General features: G+C 34.1%; 2 protein-coding genes across 34 annotated transcripts; both read right to left on the reverse strand.

The window, feature by feature from the left end:
- Positions 1-4,905: 4,905 nt before the first annotated feature.
- LOC113717680 (DNA repair protein RAD5B-like) lies at positions 4,906-10,538 on the reverse strand. 33 transcript variants are annotated; one of them, XR_011825646.1, is made up of 12 exons: positions 10,301-10,538; positions 10,162-10,203; positions 9,968-10,004; positions 9,788-9,851; positions 9,458-9,541; positions 8,835-9,082; positions 7,531-7,707; positions 7,233-7,317; positions 6,925-7,138; positions 6,602-6,737; positions 6,251-6,403; positions 4,906-5,814 (listed from the first exon to the last, which is right to left on the reverse strand). XR_011825646.1 is itself a non-coding variant. In XM_072073007.1 (10 exons), the coding sequence occupies exons 7-9, from the start codon at positions 6,946-6,948 to the stop codon at positions 6,061-6,063; spliced, it is 240 nt and encodes a 79-aa protein (XP_071929108.1). In that variant the 5' UTR covers positions 6,949-7,138; positions 7,233-7,317; positions 7,531-7,707; positions 8,835-9,082; positions 9,458-9,541; positions 9,788-10,203; positions 10,301-10,538; the 3' UTR covers positions 4,906-5,814; positions 6,056-6,060. The 33 variants fall into 33 exon arrangements, 1 of the variants encoding a protein (XP_071929108.1); XR_011825643.1 differs by having other exon boundaries at positions 9,788-9,856; XR_011825647.1 differs by having other exon boundaries at positions 9,788-9,873.
- A 3,597-nt stretch (positions 10,539-14,135) lies between these two features.
- On the reverse strand, positions 14,136-15,503 carry LOC113718368 (disease resistance protein RPM1-like). Its single transcript, XM_027243276.1, has one exon. The coding sequence runs from the start codon at positions 15,501-15,503 to the stop codon at positions 14,136-14,138; it is 1,368 nt and encodes a 455-aa protein (XP_027099077.1).
- Between the last annotated feature and the right edge of the window lie 7,704 nt (positions 15,504-23,207).

Here is a 23,207-nt window from a genome sequence, read left to right on the forward strand (position 1 = left end):
CCGGCTCCTGCTCTCGAGCGATGTATATATTTTGTTTTTCATCAGACTTATCAGTATGAACCAGTCCATCGACAACTTGAGATAGGGATCGTTGTCAGGTTAACTGTCTTGAACGATTTTTGTTAATGTATTGAATAATAAGTTAGGTCGTCAATGAAAGTCCCCATACTGCCGTGGGAAAATCCGTATGTTTTGTGGGAAAAAAATCCTTGGAGACATATTCGAGATTCAATTAATGGAAATGTTCACTCGCTATCAGTTGGTTGATTTACTGATTTACGCTACCGTAGAACTTCCACCCTCTTTTTTGTAATTTAAATTAATATAAAATGTTTGATAGAAAAGCACCAAACCAATTGAAAATTTGTCAAATGGGAATAACAAATGTTTTGGGGTTTGGACAATTTTCGTCTTTAAAGTTTCCCTGAAGGCATATTTAGTCCTACCCATTTCCAAATTTTCACCAGTTCTGTATATTGATGACAAATCAAATAATTTGGCACCAAAAAAAAAGTTTGACGAATAATGAATTAAGTCTTGTACACTATTAATGTAAATATTTTTTAAAGAAAGATGACAAAAATTAGCAAATATATGGGGTATAATATGAGTATTTACTAACTATTCTTAAAAGAGGGAAAGAAAAGAAAAAATTAGAAAAACTTATTGGAAAAGTTTCCTTGATATCTCAAAACAATTGCCAAAATAGAAAAACATATTTTAATATTTGATTTGGATATGAATTTTATCGAAGGTAATCAATATAGAAGTGCATGTAAAAACCATAGTATGGAAAGAGATGTGATTTTTTTGAGCATCTCTATATGTTTTTTATCTTTGTCTTTCAACAGTGGTGGAAAGAAAAGAGTACTAGAGAATTTTCTATGACTTTTATTTTCCCTCTGGGCTCTGGTTGTTGCCCTGTGATAGTGGCAATAGAGGCAACCTTGGTGGTGGTTGTGGAGGTAGAAAAATGGTAGCGTTCGTGAATTTTGGTGGCAGAGAGAATAATATAAGACAACTTTTTTTAAAAAAAAATGGTAATTTAAAATTTTTTATGTGAAATTTGTGTCTTTTCAAAGATTGTATTACCAAAACAATAAATACAAGAGTGGTCAGCATAATTGTTGAATTTAGAGGGCACTAGGTGAATCTTAGAAGCGGTTTCAAAAATTTTTCCCTTTTTTATTCACTTTATCCTTGTGACAAATAGAAATACAAGGTATTTACCACATATTTTTGTCGCTTTTAAGTTAGTTTATTTTATTTCTATAAAATTTTTTGAATCTATAATGTACAAATTTTGTGGCAATTTTGAGGAAATGGAGAATGAGTATTTAATGTGAGAGAATAATTAAGTTCACATTGTGTTGCGTAAAAAAAAAAAAGAGGATCAGGTTGTGCTCCAAATTAAAGAATTACATAATGTCTTTGATTTTACAAACTCTCATATTTGTATTAATCACTTAAAAATGTTGTGATTTAAACGCGCTTTTTATAGGTGAACGTTATTAAAATTACTTTTTACCTCCCAATTGAACATGGATAAAAATATATATATATATCCTCAATTGGGTTGGAAGTCATTGCTCATTAGGGAATGGCAGCAATGGACTTCACATGATTTGCAGATGAACCACCAACAAATGATGCGGAAAATATTCTGGACTTCCAGGCCTATGAATTTTCGGCTGCCGAAATCCGTCATTGGCCCAACCTGAACAAGGCTCTACGTAATCCTAATGTGCAACACTCAACTTCACGGGCCCTAAGCTCTGTGTCAAAACTCCTCAGGTAATCATTTTGTCCTTCTTTTTTTAAAAAAAATTTCTGTAGATAAATAGATAAAATGGTAACCCATGAAAATGTTGGAAACGGGCCTCACAAGTAGAAAATGCATCTAGTTCATGCTAGTTTGTGTAATTATTGGAATCACTGGGTGAGACACACACTCTATGTGTGCATATATTTTAGGAAAAAGTAAATAATGAAAAAGATATAAAACAACAAACTAGTTAGAGCAAAAGAATTGATTATAGAGTATTGGGATTTTTTTAATTGAAGTTAGCGGGAAGACTTGGATATATATAGTAGTAGTGGATAAGTACGGAACTTAGAAGTAGCAGTTATGTCAGCATGGATGGCATGGAGTATGAGATGGCAATATAATACTTCATTATGCAAGGAGAAAAATTGGAATAACAAATGATGATAGAAATTTTTTAACACAAATCACAACTATTTGGCAAAAAACTCTTGAAAATACTTGCAAAACCTCTTATATTAAATTGCGCATAATTAGTAACATAATTTTAGAGTACTAGAAGAAGGGAGAGGGATGGATTGGATGGTAAGAGGGAAGGGAGTACAAATAAGAGATCCTGGGTTCAAGACTTTCTACTTACATTAAAATAAAAAAATACAATAAAAATAAAATAAAGTAAGAAAATCTCTAGTTTGATCAAACAATGTTACAATGGCGCAACAGTTTAATTTGTTATGATGGGAAGTTTTAAAGAAGTTGACGGTCGGTTTTTTTCTTCTCTACTTTTGTAGATTGAAAAGCGTATTTTAGGAAAGTCAAAGCAATATTTTGCTAATCTTGTTTTGGTTTGTTTATGTAAGCATTAAAATATGAGAGCTAAGTGTGATTCTTGATGCCTATTGCTAACTTTTGCAATTATGTTATACCTCAAAGGGGTTAATTTCATAGAATAATACTTTCGTGTAAAATTCTATGGATCTTTGCACCTATTCAGTGTCATTGATTTGCAGAAAAATGTGAGAAAGTCACTTCAAAGAGCAGCTCTTGAGCTAGTTATGGCAAAAAATTCATCTATCAGAGTTGCCAGTCTAGTATCTTTGGTTTTCCTGGATATCAATGGTGATAGAAGCTGCTTCTGGGAGATATGGACCTCAAGTTCTGTCCAATTCTTTCCTCTACCCTTGATCAAAGCTACTCTTACTCAAGGTCACAGACAATGGCGATGTTGAAGTTGAGAATTGTTAATAGTAAATTTTGAGGTAAATAGGGTCTTAAACTCTGCAATTTATACAAGATATTGGGCAACCCCTTTTTTCTTTTAAATGTGTTTATGAGCATCAAAAACAAGTGGGTTGAAGATGGCAGTGAAATTGTGAAGACAATTTTGGTTAAAGATTGGGAGTCAAATTATGCTCTACTAAATTGTGAAATTTGAGAAATGAAAACAAATAAAGTGAATTCAAGATTGATTTCTGTATTGCTACATATTTTCCTGACAAATCGATAATCCAAAATATAAGAACTATTTTTCTGGAAATCATTTTGCTTTTTTTATTTTTTGTTTTTTATTTTTTTGTAAGCGGGAGGACTCGAACCCGAGACCTCTCACTTACACTCCCTCCCCCTAGAAATCATTTTGCTTACCTTACTATTTTCCGTTATTAACCAAACCATCAAGAATTTAGCATTTCTAAGGAATTGCAAAGCCAACAGCAAAACATGGAGTCAAGCATATGTTCTAATTATTCTGCATAATTTTGTTTAGTTTATGGAAGTCTCTTGTCAGGCAAAACAAAATAATAAAATTTTTTAGGCAAACTATTATAACCTTTATAGACATACAATCCATCGCAAATAAAAGGAGGTCTAATTTTCATATTACATCAGCAGATGCCAAGCAAAACTGAAAAACAGCAAGCACTCAAAATATTATAATCATACAAAACACAGTAAAATTACAACTGCTTCTCAAATCACCTAGAAGAAATTGCTCATCCTGAGAGCCAAACAACAGCAGCAGCAAGCACTTGAATGATTGTGGGCCTAGCAGAAGTGTACGAATTTGGCATGATAACGACCACATCATACTACATTTAAATTGCCAACCAAAAAATGGATAAATCATGGCAAAATTTGATACAAGAACACGATCGTCTACATGAAACCCTTCACTTTCTTCCCTGAATCGGTGATGACCAAACCTGAAGTAAGCGCTGACGAACAAAATGTTGAAGTAAACAAAAAAAAAAGAGCATAAACTTAGTATTAAACGTTAAACAATGCGCTAGAATCTCTTCATTTGCTTCGATACCACAAGAAAAAAAAATGAAAAGAACAACATTTTGTTTATATTTCATCATATACTGATAGAAGACTGTATTCATAGGCATTTAATCCAAACAATACAATTAATATAAGTAATAGACACAGTTTGCTTAGACAATTCAGAAACTAGTCAAGGAATGGAGTCAATCAAGAGATTTATTAATTTTTTTGTCACAATCTATGGATGAGGATGGATTTAGCCATCAATCTCTCATGTTTAAGGGTCTCTCTCTTTTTTTTTTTTTTGAATTTCTTGCTCATTAATTTTTGTTGGGGCAGGTGGTGTTTTGAGCTAACTTATGTGCATTTTGGATTAAACCAACTTCCAACCCTTAAATATTCATCCCAAGGACATAATTAAAGATGGTAGAGCTTTGCTAATTAAAAATCTAGTTAATTTGTTTAATATCCGACTTGGTAAGCTTGTCCAATTAGTGCTAAACCCTTAGGGCATGTTAATATATATTTACAAGGCACTGTGCAGTGTGCACTAGATCAGCCTTGGGCATGTCCTAACCTATGGTCAATGTGATTTTTGAAAGCTAGATCCTCAAATGATCATATGTAGTCAATTTGTTCATTTAACTTCCAACGTATTTTACTTATAGCACTAGGAGGTGTACACCGCGCGTATGCCTAGTTTTGCTCAATAAGCTAATAAGAATCTAGAAAATAGAAAAAAACGAAATCGAAAAGTATAATAAAGGACATAATAGACTATAGATGTAGTAAAGTTATGACTAAAAACAGATAATAAGTAGATTGTAAATCGTCGGTGTAGCAAAGGTACAATTAAAAATAACACAAGAAGTAGATTGTCAGTCATTAATCTTGAGATTGTTGATGTTGAGGTTGTCAATATTGAGAGCTTCATCCATAGGCAGTGATTATTTCATGAGCTACATATCTGGTCAGTCTAAATCTAGAAGGAGAAGGCTTGATGTAACATATAACTATATTTCCCTGTAGAGTAGTCAGGAGATGTTGAGTTAAATCTACATTTTGGTGGAGATAAAAAAAGAAAGTACTATAAGCTGTCGAAGAAATAGAAGGAAACAGTTATTACATTAAAAGAAATGATAATCACTCCTGTCTGTAAATAGTAGAGCTTTAGTGGCCTCCAAATAGCTAGGCTGGTCAACGGGTCGGGTCTAGACCCGGATCCGGACCAGATCCGTGAAATTATTGCGGGTATGGGTAGGGATTTAATTCCGTTTCCCGGATCCGGATCCGTTTTGTCAAACAAAAAAACGGATCGGATACGAAATATAGTATTCTGACCCGTATTAGACCCGGATCCGGATATAAATGAATTAATAATTTAAAAAATATATATTTATCAATATAATTTGATTAAGGTGATGTATTTGAATAAAGTCAATTTGATTTCTTTTTTTATTTGGTTTTTTCTTTGCATTAGTTAGAAATTAGTTTACAAATATATTTTTTTCTCATTTTTATTAGAAATTAGAAATTTTGCTAAATTTGTTTGGGTAGACCCGACCCGGATCCGGGACCCGCCGGATCCGGATCCGGAACATAGAATAAAAGACCCGTCGGATAAACGGGTCGGATCCGGGCCCGGTATAGTAATTCGGGTCCGGATCCGGAATAATGAATTCCGGCCCGAACCCGATCCGTTGACAGCCCTACAAATAGCCTTGATCAGCTTTATCCCTCTATAATCACCACTCTCATATGGCTTCTGAATCAGTTTTTGCCACCTATAACAAGCAGTAAACAAATTTCAGCAAATGGGAAGAGCGAGGGAACAAGCTCATTTGCATTATAATGTTGATTAAAAAAATAACAATAAACAAAAAAAAAAAGATTTGGCCATCTTTAACTCTTTGAACAATTTTTCTAGGAAATGTGACGCAAAAACTGAATAGTAACTGCTTGTTTTTAAATCATCTCGAGCATCAGCCATAAAATTGTCAAAAAAAATAATAATAATAAGCTCACCAAGCCTAGTTACACCATGGTTCAACATGCAAGAAGCAAAGTAGGTTATAAAGGTCTTCCAACTTGTTCTGCAGCAATTGATAATGACCTTAATTGATACATGCTAGACAATAGCCAGTGGTTTAATAACAATCAGGAAAAACATTACTCGGGCACTTGTTCAACTAATGCCAGAATTCTTTGCTGCTGCCATACCTGAAGAGGGGTACCAGTAAGACACCACATGCAATAGGATGACAATTTGAAGGCAGCCTGGGCACCTAGAGTTTTAGAGGACTTGATGGTATGAGCTTCATCCAAAACCACTCTGTACCAGTCAACTCTGTGGAAAATGCTATTCTCCCCATCCTGTGTTGAACATATAAAATAGTAATCATTAAAAATGTTTCAACAGGGGAAAAGAACAAGCAGCATTAGCAATTGGATTTAAGTGGTGGAAACTAAAAAAATGGAAATGGACAGCTTTTCATTCTTATAAGCTGCAAGTAAATGGATTTCGGTGGTGGAAAGTAACAAAAAATGGAAATAGCTAGCTTATATTCTTACAAGCAGCCGTTAAGACATTGTATGTGGTCAAGATCACATTAGGTTCAGCAATCACTCTAGGGTCACTGCTCCGATCCCCACCAAAAAAGACAGAAACGGAGATGCTATCTGGCTTTGAGTGTGTTTCAAGTTCATCCTGTTCATTCAGTAAATTCTTATTCAGAGAAGACGACAGTATATCCTTGTGCCTATCCATTAACTAACATACGATCAGAAAATCAGTAATGCAGTTTCAGAACAATGTAGCTAAACCTATTCAGAATGCATACAAACTCAGAAAACTTTGTTATTCTGGCTGAATCAAATATATTATAGGGACTCACCTTCCGCTGGCCAAGCAACGCCATAGGACGAATAATGAGGGTGCTGCCTTTCACTTTTCTAAAAGGTTTGAGATCAGATTCCTCTTTCTTTTTCTTGATGTACTCTGTATCACCCTCACTTTTGGCAATCGATTCTTAATCCTCAGGGTACCTCTGCCTTGCCTTGCAAGAATCAGAGCAATAGTCATCACAGTTTTCCCAAGCCCCATTGCATCTGCCAAGATCCGCAGAATATTCAGCTTAGAATATATAATAATTAACATTGATACTCAAATGGACAGTCAGTAACAGTAGCAAGAGAAACTTGCCCCTCCTCTTGCTATCTGTGTTGCTATTGGAAATTGTGTTGCAGCTTCCCAAGAGAAAATGTTAACATATACTGTGGGAGCCCTCCTGAAACAAATGATCAAATAACTCCTGAAACAAATGATCAAATAGTAGCATAATCAAGCTTAAGGCAGTTAATGCTCAAGGATTTTATAAGCAGCTGCTCTTTTTTTTTTTTAATATTTCAAGGACAGAAATACATATTCATCACATATACGATACTCCAACAAGGATGAAACGTTTTTGGCCCCTTTCAGAATAACCTACATATCAACTAACCTGACTGCGTCGTTCTTGTCGGCATAACATTTGTATGATCCTTCGTTCGAGTTGCAAAACCAACAGGAATATCAGATGATTTGCTGGTCCCATCTTTGTTAGTCGACACATCATTTATTATTTGAGAATGAACCACCATATTTTTCTGAATCGATGGGATATCTGCAATGGCAAATCCTAATAAGGTGCCCAAAAGACACAACATTATCTTAGAAGTGGAGAAGAATTTTTTTTAAGTACCGGAGATTGAACAAGAAAAGCAAGCAAAATAATTGGTACATATAATAATATTTGTATCTTGAGAAGTACTAGAAGACTGGAGATTCAATGTAGTAGAAGAATAAATACAGTCATTTAACGAGCAATTCAAAAATGGACTCTGCAAAGAACCAAGAATTTTAGAATTCAAGTTCCGCGTAGGTTCAAAGATGTTAGCTGTATTTTAACATCAAGCACCACAGGTTTGTTCATTGTCTTAAGAGATCGCAATGTTAACTTCTGAAACAGGAGACCATGCCTTAGACAATGCATTTCCATGCCTCCGCTTACAAGGTTGGTCATTAGGTAAGGAATCAAAAGATAGATGTCCTTTTTTTTTTTCCTTTTTCTTCCTTTTTCCAGCATTAGTTTCTATCTGACATTTCTAACGCTGAGCTCTGTCATTGAATGGAGTTGCTGCAACGTGCATAAATAGACGGCCTTATTTTATTAAGAATAGTTTATGAAAGACAACGATACTAAAGGCTGAATAAGAAAAGCAAGAAGAATGATTTGTTGGATGCAGTAATATCTCTATCTCGCGGAATGCTGAAAGATCAGGGATTCAATGCAATAGAAGAGGAAACACAGTCTCTGGACAAACGATTTAAAGACGGAGTGTTCAAAGAGTTAAGGATTCCAGAGTTTGAGTCCTTTAAAGATTGAAGTATGTAATTTTGTTGACATTTTGAGAATCACAAGTTTGTTCGTTCTCATTGAAGACTGTAATGTTATCTAAGAGGTCAGGCAATCCTTTAGGTAAGACTTCTTTATGACTGTGCTAAGAAGGCTGATCATTAATAGAAGGCCAAACGTTCGGCCAAAGATGAGAAGACACAGTTTTTTTTCCAGCACTAGATTCTGGTTGACCTTTTGTAACCTGAACTATGTCATTCAATGGAGCTGCTGTAATGTGCAAAAATAGATGGCTTCAATCGTAAATGGCACAGAAACGTGAAGCCATTCAAAGATAATGATCTGACACAAGGCTAAATAAACTAACAGATACAGAATAGACGAGTAAAATACTACAACGGCACATATACCTCGAGGAGTAAAACCACAGCCTTCAAGAGTAGCTTGCTATCGCCCTCAAGAGTAGAACCAGGAAAACAAACACCGGCTTCTATGCAACCAAACAGTACCCTATGAACATAAGAGCGTGAGGATTTCTCCCTTTTTTTCCAAAAGCCTGGCTTCATGCCTCCGACATGAAAGTGCAGCCTTCTCACTCTGTGACATTTCAACATACCATTTTTGACGAATAGTATTTCTATCCACCTGACTTAAATGACTAAGAACCATCAGTCCAAAAAAAAAAAAATCAGCCAATGGCAATTTACAATAGCCACCAAAAACTATAGTCGAATGATTGTAAAGAAGAACAAAAACAACATTTACGAATTGCTGTAAAGAACATAAGATATATGATACAATGAAATAAAAAACATGCATGCATACCAGCTCTATTGCCAAAAAGTAAGAAGCAAAAAGAACAGAGCATAAATTTATTAAACCATGCATGGCAACTCTTACATGCGAGTTAACAACTATTACGCAGAGGTGATACTCATGCATGAACTAAAAACGGAAAAGCAAAAGTGGCAACTAAATAAAGAATGTACGACAAAAGGAAAAAGCAAACAAGACAAATAAATAAGCATCTGACCTGCAACAGAATTCCTGTCCCAACAAATGACAAAGGATTAGCTTCAAAGAAGGCCCCTTGCAAGAATCAAAAGGCCAGCGAATTCTACAAAGAAAGGCATACCATACGGATGTAAAACAGGCAATCACAAGAATAGAAAGAAAAACTGAAAACAGAAAGAAAAAGGCAGGAAGTTTAAAATGAACTCGCCACAACGGCAAAAGCATATACCAACAGCAGTTATAAAAAAAGGAGGAAAAAACTTGAAGTCAGTTCATAAAAAAGACAACGTTACAAAAGCGCTTAGATAACAATAGTCCAAAACACATAAATCCGTAGCAAGAAACTCACCAAGGCAATTTTCCTAAAAACTCATCCAAGCTGTTTTTGTCCCAAAAAACTGCAAAAATCTCTTCTAAACTTGAAAATCAAGAAGGCTACCGATAAATAAAAATAGTTCAAGCAAAAAAACAACAATAGGCTATTGATTTAAAAAATCATTGATAAAAACTATTAAACATAACCTCAAACCTGAAAAAGATGCCTCCTTTATCATTGATCCCTTGCTCTATTGGGAAAAAACAGAAAAACCCACAACACGGTTTCTTCAGAAAACAAAAAAAAAAAGTACAAAAGAACTCGGGCATAAGAAAGTGCAGGAATTAGAAGAATCAAAACTTTTAAGCATACAGAATGCACTTTAGAAAAGGAAACAAAAGACTTGCAAGATGTCATCAGGTTGCCGGAAGTAATTTCCAATTTGTCACCTGCAACATAGAAATATGTAAATTAGACAACTACAACCCATTTAAAAAAAAAAAAAAATGAGGGCTAGAGAAGTTCTGCAAAGGAAGAAACAAGAACCTTTAAAAGTATATATATAAACCATCTTTTTTGGCTTATCATTATTCTCTATCAGAAGACGAAGACAAAGAAAAGAGAAAGAGAAGAAGGGGGCTTTCTCGTCGGAGATGAAGAAACGAAAAGAAACAGAGAGAGAGAGACGATGAACAAAGAGGGAGAGATAAAAGATGGTTCTGATCCAGTAGGTGTGACCAAAAAGGCTGACAGTCGGTAAGGTGGGAAAGAGAAATAGGCCCAACCACTGTGTTTGAAAAAGAAAAAGGACTATTACTACTATTATCACTTTCTTTAGTGGGTTGGATGCAAGCAAAAAGACTCGGTGGCTCACAAACGGAATTCACATCCCAATTTCCAACCATCAAGTCACGTGAGCAGCTGGAGGACGACAACATTTCAGCAAATCATGAACTGGCACGTCATCAAAACCACGCACCCTTGGAGACTTTCCTAAGCACTTAGTCTACCTTAGGTTGATAGGTTGATGAAGGGCATAGATTGTAAAATATGGTATGAGTATAACATGAGGTATATATATGCATAAAAGATTTATTTTAAAAGGTACGATTAAAAATTTGGCATGTTCGGCAAAATTACTCATATAAATTTGTACGTGTATAGTACGAACATATTTGAAAATTATGGAACTAAAAATATAGATAAATTTACTATAGTTTTCAAAGAATATGCCATTTCTATACAAATCTTTAACTTATTTTAATGTATGAGATGTTAAATTTATTAAAATTTGGTTATCATATTATTTAAATATGTATAAATCTACAATTGTTACATTATATGTTGTTCTTATTTTGTATATAACTCATGAACATGTCATTATCATTAAATTTTAATTTTTTTTAAAAATTGAAATATAATTCATGAAGTATAATATATAACAAAAATTTATTACGTGTTTCATCTAGTTAATTGAAAAGTATGAGCATTTTTCAAAGTATTTTTGAAATCTAGGAAATATGAAGTTTTTTGAAGGGCAAATTACATTTTATCCCCTGTGGTTTAGTGCTTTTTTACATAACCCCCTTATGGTTTCAAAAGTTATACATAACTCCCTCATGGTTTGGACTAAAGTGTCAACGTAACGGAAATAGTCATTCGTAACGGAACTTTTGAAAATATTGAAATTACCCTTATAAATACAAGATACACTAACCATGTATGGTTTTTATGTTTTACCATATAACCCCTTTATAGTTTAATATTTTAACATACAACCCTCTTATGGTTTTCAAAATATACACATAACCCTCCGTGGTTAATAAATAATTTTCAACTTTATATAAGAGTATTTTTTGATATTTTAGATAACTCCGTTATGAATGATCATTTCCGTCACTTTGACACTTTAATCCAAATCATAAGGGGGTTATGTATAGTTTTTAAAACCATATGGGAGTTATGTAAAAAAACATTAAATCACAGGGGGTGTTTGCCCTTTTTTGAATTATACATAAGAATGAGTATTATATAAGTATACTACAAATGCCCTCTAACTAAGAGAAAACAACAGGAACAAACTAACATCTTCAAATCATTTGCACGTATTACATCCCTTCTTTCTTCAAGTATACCTACCCATATTAATATCCTACCAGAAAAAAATCAATTCAGATTAATATTCTACCCATAGTTTTTTCTATTTTTTCCCACTAATTGCCCAAATAAATTATTGTGGATATAACAAAATGGTTGATTATTGTAGAATATAATAAGATGTTTCCACCACTTGTAAAACCTACCAAAGAAATCCATATTCTAAATTTCAAATTTTTGCCTACTAAGCATTTCATCATACTAAAAGAAAAAATTACTAGGCATTTCATCATACGGAGGGTACTATATTTGTTCATGTTACTCTACAATCAAGATTAACATGATAGTTTTTTTCTAGTCAATAAGATCTTTGTACAAATTGCTATGTATTAGATTAAGAATTAATTTTGTAGAAATGAAGTTCCGAGTGAATTTACTTCATTAGACTATATGCTCCTCATTTGCTAAAAAAAAAAAAATCTCTCAAGGAAAAACATATGGATTTAAGATGTTAAAAGCAGGGGAACAAATAAGGTAAAGAACTAGTTTTGTACCATGGAAGTTCACATACATTAAACATATAATTCAAAAATGTGTTTACACTTTAATCAGGGAAAATAAAAATTATTTGTTACAAAAACTCGAAAGATTGGGCCCCTAAGACTCCGCTCAATACCCAAGTATTCCCATATATATATATATATATATATATATATATATATATATATATATATATATATATATATTAAATCCATCCCGCCCAAATTACCTTTGGTCATGGACAGCCCATTGAAGTTTGGGATCATTTGCCACCATTACCCTCACTTGTTCATTAGCTCAATAGATATATTGTAGAGTGAACCCAAAGGTAACTCTTCCATCAGTTTTACTTTACATGGCCTGTGGTATCTGAATCGCATGAAATGAAAAACATGTTCCAAACTGTGTTCTTTGCAACCCTGTCAAGTTTCTGTGTTGTGATAATGGCCAGATTAAGGTAGCTCCTATTGAAAATCACAAAGAATTGCTTAGAGTTATTTACTTCAAAAATTGAGGGAGGATTCAAATTCAATGTTGGAAAACGTCGATCCCAGCATTAACGGCGTGTTCTCAACCCTGTTAAGGTAGCTTCTTTGGGGTAAAATCAGATAAAGATCTTGCATCCCTTATTTTCTGCTAATTTTTTCATTTGTAAATTCAAAATTGAGAAACTAGTTCAATAATAACATTATATTTTTCAGGCATGCATTTCTGAGATCAAGAATCAAATTTCATTTGAGAAAAATATGCATAGAATTTCGAAGAAAAATAAATGCACACTGAACCTTCAAGTTCGGACTTTGAAAGGTGTTATCCACGCTTTACTAATTTGACTAACTTCATCTTTTGTGCTTCATACACTTCAATATTAACTTAATGAAGACTGCCTTTTTTTTTCTTTTGCAGATGCTCTGTTCTATGTCTTATTGAACCAAAACAAGTTTGATGGAGGAAAGTGTCAATCACAGCCCAATTACGTTAATTCGTCCATACCCACCCACTAATAACCCACCCAAAACAGCCCACTAATTTTAAATTTTTATTGTAAACTTAACACCTTAAGGCACTGACGGCACTAGCATGTGCTTACTAAACCTGTTTATTGACTAAAGGCACATTAATCTGTGGTTAAGGTTGAGATGGGGCAAAATCCCTTATTTTCTGAAAAATTTTTCCATTTGCAAATTCACTATTGAGAAACTTGCTGAAGAACAAAAATCATATGTTATAGGCATGCATTTCTAAGATCAAGAACCAAATTTCATTTGAGAAAGTTGTGCATACAGACTGAGAATTTAGAAAAAAAGAAAAAAAAAAGAAAGAAAAGAAATGCAACAAGAACCTTCAAGTCTGGACTTTGAACTTCAAAAGGTGTTATACATACAAACTAATTTCACTAACTGCTTCATACACTTTCAAATTAACTTAATGAAGACTGCCTTCTGTTTTCTGTAGTAGGTGCTCTGATCTATGTTTTACTTAACCAGAGAGAGTTTGATGGGGCCAACTATAAAAAGGAAATCTAAATCCATATATATGAACACATACTATTTCGAGGAATTGAGCTATTTCATGATATGATTTGATACAAATGTAATAAGCAGTAGAAATGAAAAGGTTAACGAGAGCCCATGAAATAAAAGGAAAAGCTAGTAAGCAACCTGAGACTTATAGAAGAGATGAGTTGACTGAATATCAGATAATGTTGAAAGCTGCAAAGAGTTGTCTCTTAGCTTCTCTTCTGTTAGAGGAACGTGCCTTTCCACTGACCATCAATCCAGTGACCAGTGAAAACTTGAGGGATATGAGAAATTGTCTGATAATCTTCACTTTGTTTATCCAAATTCTGTACTTTGTGCATTAGCTCATCAGACATTTCATAAAACCCAAGATATTCAAGTCTGGTCAAGTTTTGGATGCCCGAAGGCAACTCTTGCATTAGTTTGCAACCACCTAAGCGCAGATTTCTGAGATTAGGCATGGATTCCTCTTCCACTCTCACCCATTTCAGTCTTGTTAATTGCACAAGCTCTAAGCTCTGGAGTTTTTGAAATCCTCCAATTTTTTTGAAACATATTGTCTCCCCTTCATAAGCACCATAGAGAGTAAGTGATACCAGATTGGGCAAATGTCCGAGGGAGCCTGTTACATTCTCATCTTCTCTCAACCTACTATTGACCAACCGTAAGGTTCTCAAGGATTGAAGTGATGTCACCCATTGCGGTACTCTCTCTAAACGCCCCTTCAACAACAGAATTGTGAGGAATTCAAGCTTTGGAGAGACGGAATGTTGGAGATCAAGGGTCTCATCTTCTTTAATACAGGAGATGGACAACACTCGAAGGTTGGTCAGCCTCAAGAGGGAGGAGAGCAACTCCTTTCCATCTTCTCTTCTCAGCTTTCTGATGGCTAATCGTCGCAATTGCGTTAGCTTTCCAACCTCCCTTACTATTTTATCACTGTCTGCTTCTATACCATACAACTCCTCCAAACAAATAAGCTTTCCAATTCCAAGTGGACATTTACAGCCCCAAATTGCATACTCATTTGAATAATCACCCATTCCACCTAAGAAAAGGGAACGGAGCTTTCTTAGCTTTAGAATTTCCATAGGCAACTCTGTTACATTGGTTTCCATCAGTGACAAAACTTCAAGGTTTTGAAGCTTCCCAATAGATTTTGGAATAATTCTAACTCCAGTTCCATTGAGACTAAGATACCTGAGATGAAATAGTTTGAAGACTTGCTTTGGGATACTGTCCAATTCAGCTCCATCCAAATCCAACACCTTTAGCAACTTGGGATCACCATGTAAAAACTTGGACAAAAATGTAGTTGTGAGAGGATCTTCATACTCAAATATTACCACAGACCGAAGACACTTTAAGCTACTAAATTCTTGTGGATTATCAGTGAAGTTGTGGATTGCTAGGTGTCGAACTTTTTCAGGCCATCTTGTGTAATATTTGGTGGCTACAGTCATGAAGCCCTGCTCTTTAGATTTTGAAACAAGGATTTCACGCACAAAATCGTGGAGACCACATGTATCCAATGTGCCATCGTCCCACGTGGATTCAACTTGGATTAAGCTTCTGTTGATGAGTTCTTTCATACATCTCATAGCAATGTCGGTGGATGTTATTCCTCCTTTCTCTTCTACAAATCCTATAAATCTATATAGTTTTATATAAAATTGAAAATGAACAGAAAGTAACTCCAGTCATATCGAATGAGCTAAATGCACTCTAAGAGAGCGTTGTAATGAAGCTATAATATTTATTTAATCATTCTACTATTTCATGTCTGCCCACAAAATTCCCTATAATTTTACAAAAAGTTGTTCCTCCCCTTCCCCCTCCCCCTCCCCCCAAAAATTTACTCCATACTTGAATAAGTGCAATACAAGCATTTCAAATAACGATTCTATGAAGACTCCTTTACGTCAAATTTTTACTTTACATAAAATTATAGTGGGGATTATGTGAATATTTTGAAAGGTTATACTTTAAAGGAATCATGTAGTGATAGAAAAAAAAAATGTAGTGATAGACAAAACCACATGAAGTACATAGTTATCGATCTTGTTTGCAACTTGTTTTTGCAATGCAGCACTATAACTACCAGATTATAATATGAGGCATTTTCTTATTCCGCTGAAAGGTTTTCATATGTGAATTTACTATCAAGAAACTAGCTTCAAGCGTCTTTTTCTTCTGGCACGGAAGTTATGAGATCAAAAAGATGTTCAAAATCATAATCTGAAACTGAAGTCCGGCTTCCAACTCTAAAATGAGCAATGCTTGTAACTTCATACAATTTCTAACAGTCCTTAGCATTTGAGTTTTTAGGCACAGAATCTGCAAAATAATGATGACATTGACCAACATGTTGCCAAAGATTAAAAGGAAAAAAAAATTGAATGAAGATGCTTTAGAAGAAACGGACGATGAGATTCTGGTCATGGGTTAGTTATACCTGTCAATGGATTAAAACAATTTGATTTTGGCCGTCAGTTATTGGAATTTTTCATCAATGGTTCTATATTTGCCTAAAAGGCTAAAACCACAAACTTTGTGGAGAACATTTTTTTTTTGGTCAAAATATTAAGGATCATTTTGGTGCGCAAGCTAAACATTAGGGACTAAAACTTCGTTTCTTCCTTATTTCACTATCTCTTCTGTGATTTTCTCAAAAGAATAAACCTTTTGAATTGATTTTTTAAACAATCGAAAACATCCTTCTTGAACTTATTTTTTCTTTCTTTACATGTGGAGAAAGAACTTGATTTAAAAATGGAAAGAAGAGAAATGTTTGAATAACTTCTATTTGTGTTAGGCTTAAGTTCTTTTCATCAATTTTCTAAACTACCAATCTCAATTAAAAAGAAGACACTTCTTCAATAAACCCTACTAAAACTTGCATACCTAGTATTAGTATTATATATTTAGATATATAATTATATATATCAAAATATGAATATTATATATATACATATTAAAGGGTCGAGCCTATATCGGGTTTGACCCTAATAAGACCCAAACTCTGTTCACATTTAATTTCGAACTAATATTTAGATCCAATTTCAATCCAACTCAATGAAAGGTCAGACTCATTAGACTTTTTCTCGGAGCCGAATTCAAACTGACTCAGCCCCATTGATAGTCCTAGAAGGATTGCCTTAGATTTTCCTGCTAATCCGCTTCCCTCTCAAAATGAGTAAGAAAGGGATAAAACAATAATTACATATATAATACCAAATTTGAGACCAAGTATACCAAAGGGAAGAAGTATACGAGACATTAGTGGCATGAATAAATGAAGTAAAAAATAAAAAATTTTAATTAGAATTGCTAGTGCCAATTTAAGACAATTGCATTGTGATTCGGGTCTTATTTTGTCCTAATACCCTCAATATCACTATGTGAAAACTTAAGCAACTAAAATGATTAAAATTTCAAACATCAGGATCCAAAAGTACAAAGTCAAAATTTTTAAATAACGGTAATTAAATTTTGACCGTTAGTCATTGCTGAGTTTTCGTCATTGTAGAATGTATCTACTACCAAAAACTTTGAGAACCAAATTTATTTGATCGGAACATTAAAGACTAATTTAACGCTTATGCTAAAAATTGGAGACTAAAACTACAATTCTCCCTTTTTCCAAAAGAAAAATCTACACCTTTTTGTTCACACATGTGATTTTTTGTGCACACATGTGTTTTTTTTTACCTTTGATATCACACAACGGTCCAAACCCACTGACATCGGTTAATAGATTCAATTGTTAAAATGACTTTGTAAATTGTGAGGGTGGTAATATGTAGAAAAATCCTGTTTGGTAGAATTTGGATAAAAGGAGAGTGCATTTGATAAAATTAAAGTTTGAAAATTGAAGTATGAATTTCATTAAGTTAAGTTGTTAAATTGTTAAGTATTAAGTCCTATTTGATAACTCAATTTAATACTTAAAGTTAATGGATTTAGATATTAACATGTTCAAACGCATTTGATAACCAAAAAATTGCACATCTGAATTAATTAAATGACACCCACGGATGTCAGCTATTGAAACAACTCGGAAGCAAAGCGAAGCAAACAAAAACAATTGTTGAAAATTCAACTCAACTCGCATGAGAGGCTGGAGACAAGGAACTATCAGCACCGTAAGCAGAAAGGGCTAGAGTTTCACTAAGGGGTCATCGAGCTAGGTCAGAATCCTCAACTTAGGGTTAAGGTAGACTGAATTTTTTAGGCAAAATTGGCTTCAAAAAATAAAATGGCACTAAATTTTTCAGGTAAAACTTGCACCAAAAAATAGGTGATAAGTTATTCATTTGTCACTTAATGTGATATATACTTAAATGTATCATATTTAGTACTTAACAATTCAATAAATTAATGAATTTAGACTTTAAATTTAATATTTCATTTCGATATACACTCAAATATATCATATTTAGTACTTAAACATTTAATAGTTTAACGGATTCAGACTTTAAATTTAATATTTTATTTTGGGAGCAAGTTTTGCGTAAAAAATTTAATGTCACTTAATTAATTTCGACATTCTATTTTTGGTTATCAAATGCATCTGAAAATGTTCAGATCTGAACCCATTAAGTTTAAGTGTTAAATTGGATTATCAAACAAGATCTAAATCATTTAGTATAAATCACATTTTATCAGTAAAGTAAGTGGAAGAACCAGGGTATAAAACCTCATTTGCCACACAAAAGTGGGGCCAAATATAAATATAAATATCAATTGCCATACAGATTGCAATCCATTAACTCAATAATACTAGGAATGAAACACCGATAGACTCAAAAAAGAGTGGCTTGAAAATTTGTGACAGAAAAAACAGAAGAAAAAGCAAAAGGATTGGAAGAAGAAGCAATGAAAGTGGAACTGGAAACCAGGCATGAGCTGAAGCCCTGGGAGCAGCACTCTGTTGTGATCAGTGATCACCATTCCTCGTTTTGACTACAACGCCTCTTCTTTTCTCCTCAGTCATTCCCACTCCGGATTCCTCATCACCTGCCCCATCAGTAAGGCCTCTCATCCCATCTCTTCTGTCCAGAAAGTTTTTTTTTTTTGTTATTTTTGTACTTTATTGGCATTTATTTATGTAATTTGCTTCTGGGTTTTTGAAAATTTTCAATTTGATTGTTTGGGATAGTCTGGGCAGTGTGGTGATTGATAAAAATGCTTCATTTGTTATGTAGAGAGGGAGGAAGAGTGCAACAAAAGAAGCCATGTCAATTCTTGAAAAGGTAATGAATTCTGCTGGTTTAGTCTCTTGTCAGTTCTCTGGAATAATGTCAAAATAAGTAAATTTTAGCCATAAAGAAAATTCTTGCTGACTTGAGAATCAGGACAGTTAAATTGGTTTAGTGAACTTGGTTTTATGGGATTCTTAAATTCTGGGCAAGGTTGGGAACTTGGGGTTTTTGTAAGTGAATAAGACTGTAGCGGGCTTGAATTACCGGTGTAATGTGTTTGCAGCTGTAATTGTTTTGGTTTAAGATGAAGAGTAGCAATGTTATGGAATAGATGTTTGAATGATTAAGCATAAGTAAACAGCAAATGGGATAGCAACTAATTGATAAAACTGATGAAGTTTGGAGAACTTGGTGAGCTATGCAGAAGGTAGGCACAGGCATGTTGTGTTGTTCAAATTCAATAGGTGTTGATGGGGGAAAAACAAACAAACTAAAGTTGTTTACCGTTTTAAATGTGATAACTTTTTGGAAATGAAGTGTAATGCGAATGGTCTTCATTTGTGAGAATAATGGCAAAATTATGCAAGAACAATATTTCCATCTGTTGAACTTAGTCTAGGAAAAATGTTTATGATTTTTGGGTTCTAAACTTGATTAAGATTTCAGTTTGCAGACAAACAGAAGGATAAGATGTCAATTATCCTGGCGATAGGTTATTAACATCTGAGTCTAGTAGCTGGCTTCAAATTTTTTTGCTTATGATCTTCCACTTCATCCATTTATTTGTAGCCTGTGCATTTTTGGGTCACAGATTAGTATGGTTTAGTCCTTGTTTACAAGTCTTATTCAACGTGTTTTGCTTACACACTGTCATTTGTCACTTGGTTCAATCAAGTGACTGGTTAAGTCTGCTGTGCCTTCTTGAGTGAATGACATGATTCGACATCCAAAATGCAGCACTGGTTAATCACTCACAGCTTTCCAGTATATATATATATATATAAGAGTTACCAATTTCCTTGAATTTGAAGAGGCTTATGGATACATAGTAACCTTAGCTTAAGCTTGAGCACATAACTGATGCAGGTTAAGCACAAATTCACCTTACTAATACGAAACCTTTGCATTGTTTTCTTTGAAAATAAATCATAAACAATAGATAGAAGATATGCAATATTTTCTGCTGTAAGAAAATTTTTTTAAATATAAAAGCAATTTAATAAGTGTATCGCTATATTTCTCTAAAGAATGACATGGTCTTAAGTGATCATATTTCTGGAAGGAGAAGACCATTAGTCCAATTTTGTTAGGCATTTGAGACATCAGATATTATATGCATGAAATATATAGCTGATTGCCAACTACCTATTTTGAGTTCTCAAGAAATAGATATATAAGCTTCAGTTTGCTTTTAACATCAAAAAGGCATTCTCCATTGCAGCAGCTTTAGATAATTGTCTTTCATTCATACCTAAAGGGACTTGTATAGGCATGAGATGTTGCACTCTTCTAGGGCCCAAATAATAAGTGGACAATTTAGAGTTAGCTTAAAATCTTGTGGCAGACAACTTGTTTGGAATTGTTTTTGGATATATTTACACCAGAGGCCAAGCGTTGCTGAGGCTTATCACTATGTGAAAGAAATGAATGAGTTTCAGTTATATTTGAAGTCCTCTCCAAAGCCTGTATCGTTTTTACTTCTTGGACCTCTCTTGTTGCAAAGGGAAGACAAATGATGAACCAACTTGGAGAATGGGAAGGTGTGCATCTGGTGCTTGCAAGATTCTATTCTTTTGACTTCACGGGGTTTTTATAAAAACTGTGTGTGCTGAATGTTTTCTTAGGGTTTCAAACTGATGTTGATATATTGATACATTATGCGTTCCATTCTTTTTTTACGAATGCCATCAATATTCACGACTGATGCAACCAATGAAGAGTTTAAGGGAAGAGTAAATTTTAATATTCTTGGGAACTTGGCTGAAGATCCAATTTACCCACTTTGAAGAATGGGTAATCTTTTTAGGATCAAGATTATTTATTAAAAATTTAAATTCTACATATTTCAGTAGGCTTAAAATTTATGGTGCTTTAGTAGCTTATGGGTATTGGGTAAACTGACAGTGGAGGACACTTCGGCCGTTGTTTGAGACCATAGGCTTATTCATTGACTTTGATGGAAGGGCTTTTAATTGAAATGTTGGGATTCATCACCTCAATTTCCTGTCATAAGATATTCTGGTCCCCAGGGCTGAGCTGAAGCCCAGTACATATTGCATGTACTATTGCACACACACCCCACAGACCCAGGTTTGTTAGGCCATCCATGAAGGAGTTATTTAAGTTTTTCACTGGTGAATTTTTTATGCATCTTTGTCTTGGAAGTGATGTCCTAAACCTTTGTGTCATATGTGGCTTTCTTCCTGACTTTTTACTCTCATCTTCCATTGCATGTGGTAGTTTCTTTTCCCGTCCTTGAATATACACCAATGTGAAAGTAAGAGTTCAACCTGTCTTCCCCACTGTCAAATAACATTCAGTGTTAAAAGCTTGTGTTCAAATTTTGTGTGAATGAGTTTGCTGCTTTTAAGACTATTAGTTAAAAGAGTTCAGGACAATTTTTACTGATCAGCAGCCTGTGTACGTCAGAAGCTATTTTAGTGTACTTCTAATGGATTTCAAAAGCTGGGGAAGTGCTTTGTTATCTAGGCATGGGTCTTAAGCTTGAAGCATGCTCTGTGTTGTTGGAATAGCGAGTTGCTGAATTTGTGCGCTAAATAGGGCTCTAGGATACAATTGGTGCAGAAAATTAGAACAGGAGTAGGGAAGAAGAAATTTAGAAACCGTTGCGTCCATGGGGATACTATTTTGTACCAGTTCTCCTTTTCAAACTGCCAACATAGAGATCTGATACATCACTCCTACAGTGGACAACCTTGCATATTCTCCAAATCTCGTGTTATTTTCATATGCATCAATAACTATCTGTATTCTTCTACTTCCATCAGTTGCAAGTATAGAAGACTTTTATATCCTGATTGCTGATTGAAACCTGAAGAATTCCATGACAACAGAAATATCTGCGACCAATCGAACTATTGACTTTTAAAGATGAGAATCCCTCTGAATCCTCCTATAGAGATAAAAGAATTATGTGTCAAATATAGATAATCTTTTCTTGCTGGCTATTCTATGTAAAATGTTTTCTCATGGAAACTGGTGGAGAAATGAAGTGAGTCTGGCTAGCTGGTGGTGATCTATCGTCATTCTTTACTTTTTATTTTCATTAATTTTTTACAAAATATGATTGACTTTTAGCACTTTTGATCTTCGAAGAATGCTTCTTTCTACAACTTTTTGGCTGACCCGGTTCTTTCTTGATAGCTGTATTAGTTTATGAAATCTTGGTTAAAAGAGTGACAATTAGCACAAGGATAATCAGAAATTTATTGTACAACAGATGGTCCAGGGGCAGAATACTCGAGTTTGGGAGCAATTCTGACATAATTGTTTGATATGATTATTAGTAGAGAAATTGCAGTTTAATGAAATGTAATTCTTGAAGACAATAGCCTATGGCTTTTATATACTTATGCTACTGAACTTGTGCAGAAGCAGCATGCATGATATCTCTTCACCATCTTTGTTTTTTATAGATGATCTGATTGATTCATCCAATTTCATATATCTGAACTATCTCAATGGGAAACCTACTTGCATCTAAAGGGTGTAAAGTGTAGAAATCAGCTTGGTGTCTTGTTACCTGTAATTGCAGTACATTTTGTTGTGTATGTAAAACCAAATAAGTTAATTCAAGTTGCGTTTATGTTCTGTGAGATGTTGACCAGTTGTTCGATTAAATATGCTTTGCAGTATGTCAGATCCTTGAGTATTCTAAATGCTGAAGGTTCTGAAAGTTTGGATGAGAATATGTCAGCGAAGAAGAGGAGAATATCTGTAAGTACAGAGGAGGAACTTGACAACAGTTTGGAGAGGAAAGATGAGGCCGATGACTTTGGAGAACCTGGTAATAGTTTAAGTCTGGTATTTTAGTTGATACACATGCTCGTACAGATAATGCAAATTAACATG

Source organism: Coffea arabica, chromosome 11e (assembly GCF_036785885.1).
Source record: "Coffea arabica cultivar ET-39 chromosome 11e, Coffea Arabica ET-39 HiFi, whole genome shotgun sequence".
NCBI lineage: Eukaryota > Viridiplantae > Streptophyta > Magnoliopsida > Gentianales > Rubiaceae > Coffea > Coffea arabica.

Bases quoted from the DNA above. Each gene is read 5' to 3' on its own strand.
- LOC113717680 (XM_072073007.1), bottom strand. From the start codon at position 6,948: ATGGCGTTGCTTGGCCAGCGGAAG. The intron at 6,404-6,924 runs GTGAGTCCCTAT...TGTTCAACACAG, and splicing joins CGTTGCTTGGCCAGCGGAAG to GATGGGGAGAATAGCATTTT. The intron at 6,124-6,250 runs GTATGGCAGCAG...CAATTGCTGCAG, and splicing joins TTACTGGTACCCCTCTTCAG to AACAAGTTGGAAGACCTTTA.
- LOC113718368 (XM_027243276.1), bottom strand. From the start codon at position 15,503: ATGAAAGAACTCATCAACAGAAGCTTAATCCAAGTTGAATCCACGTGG.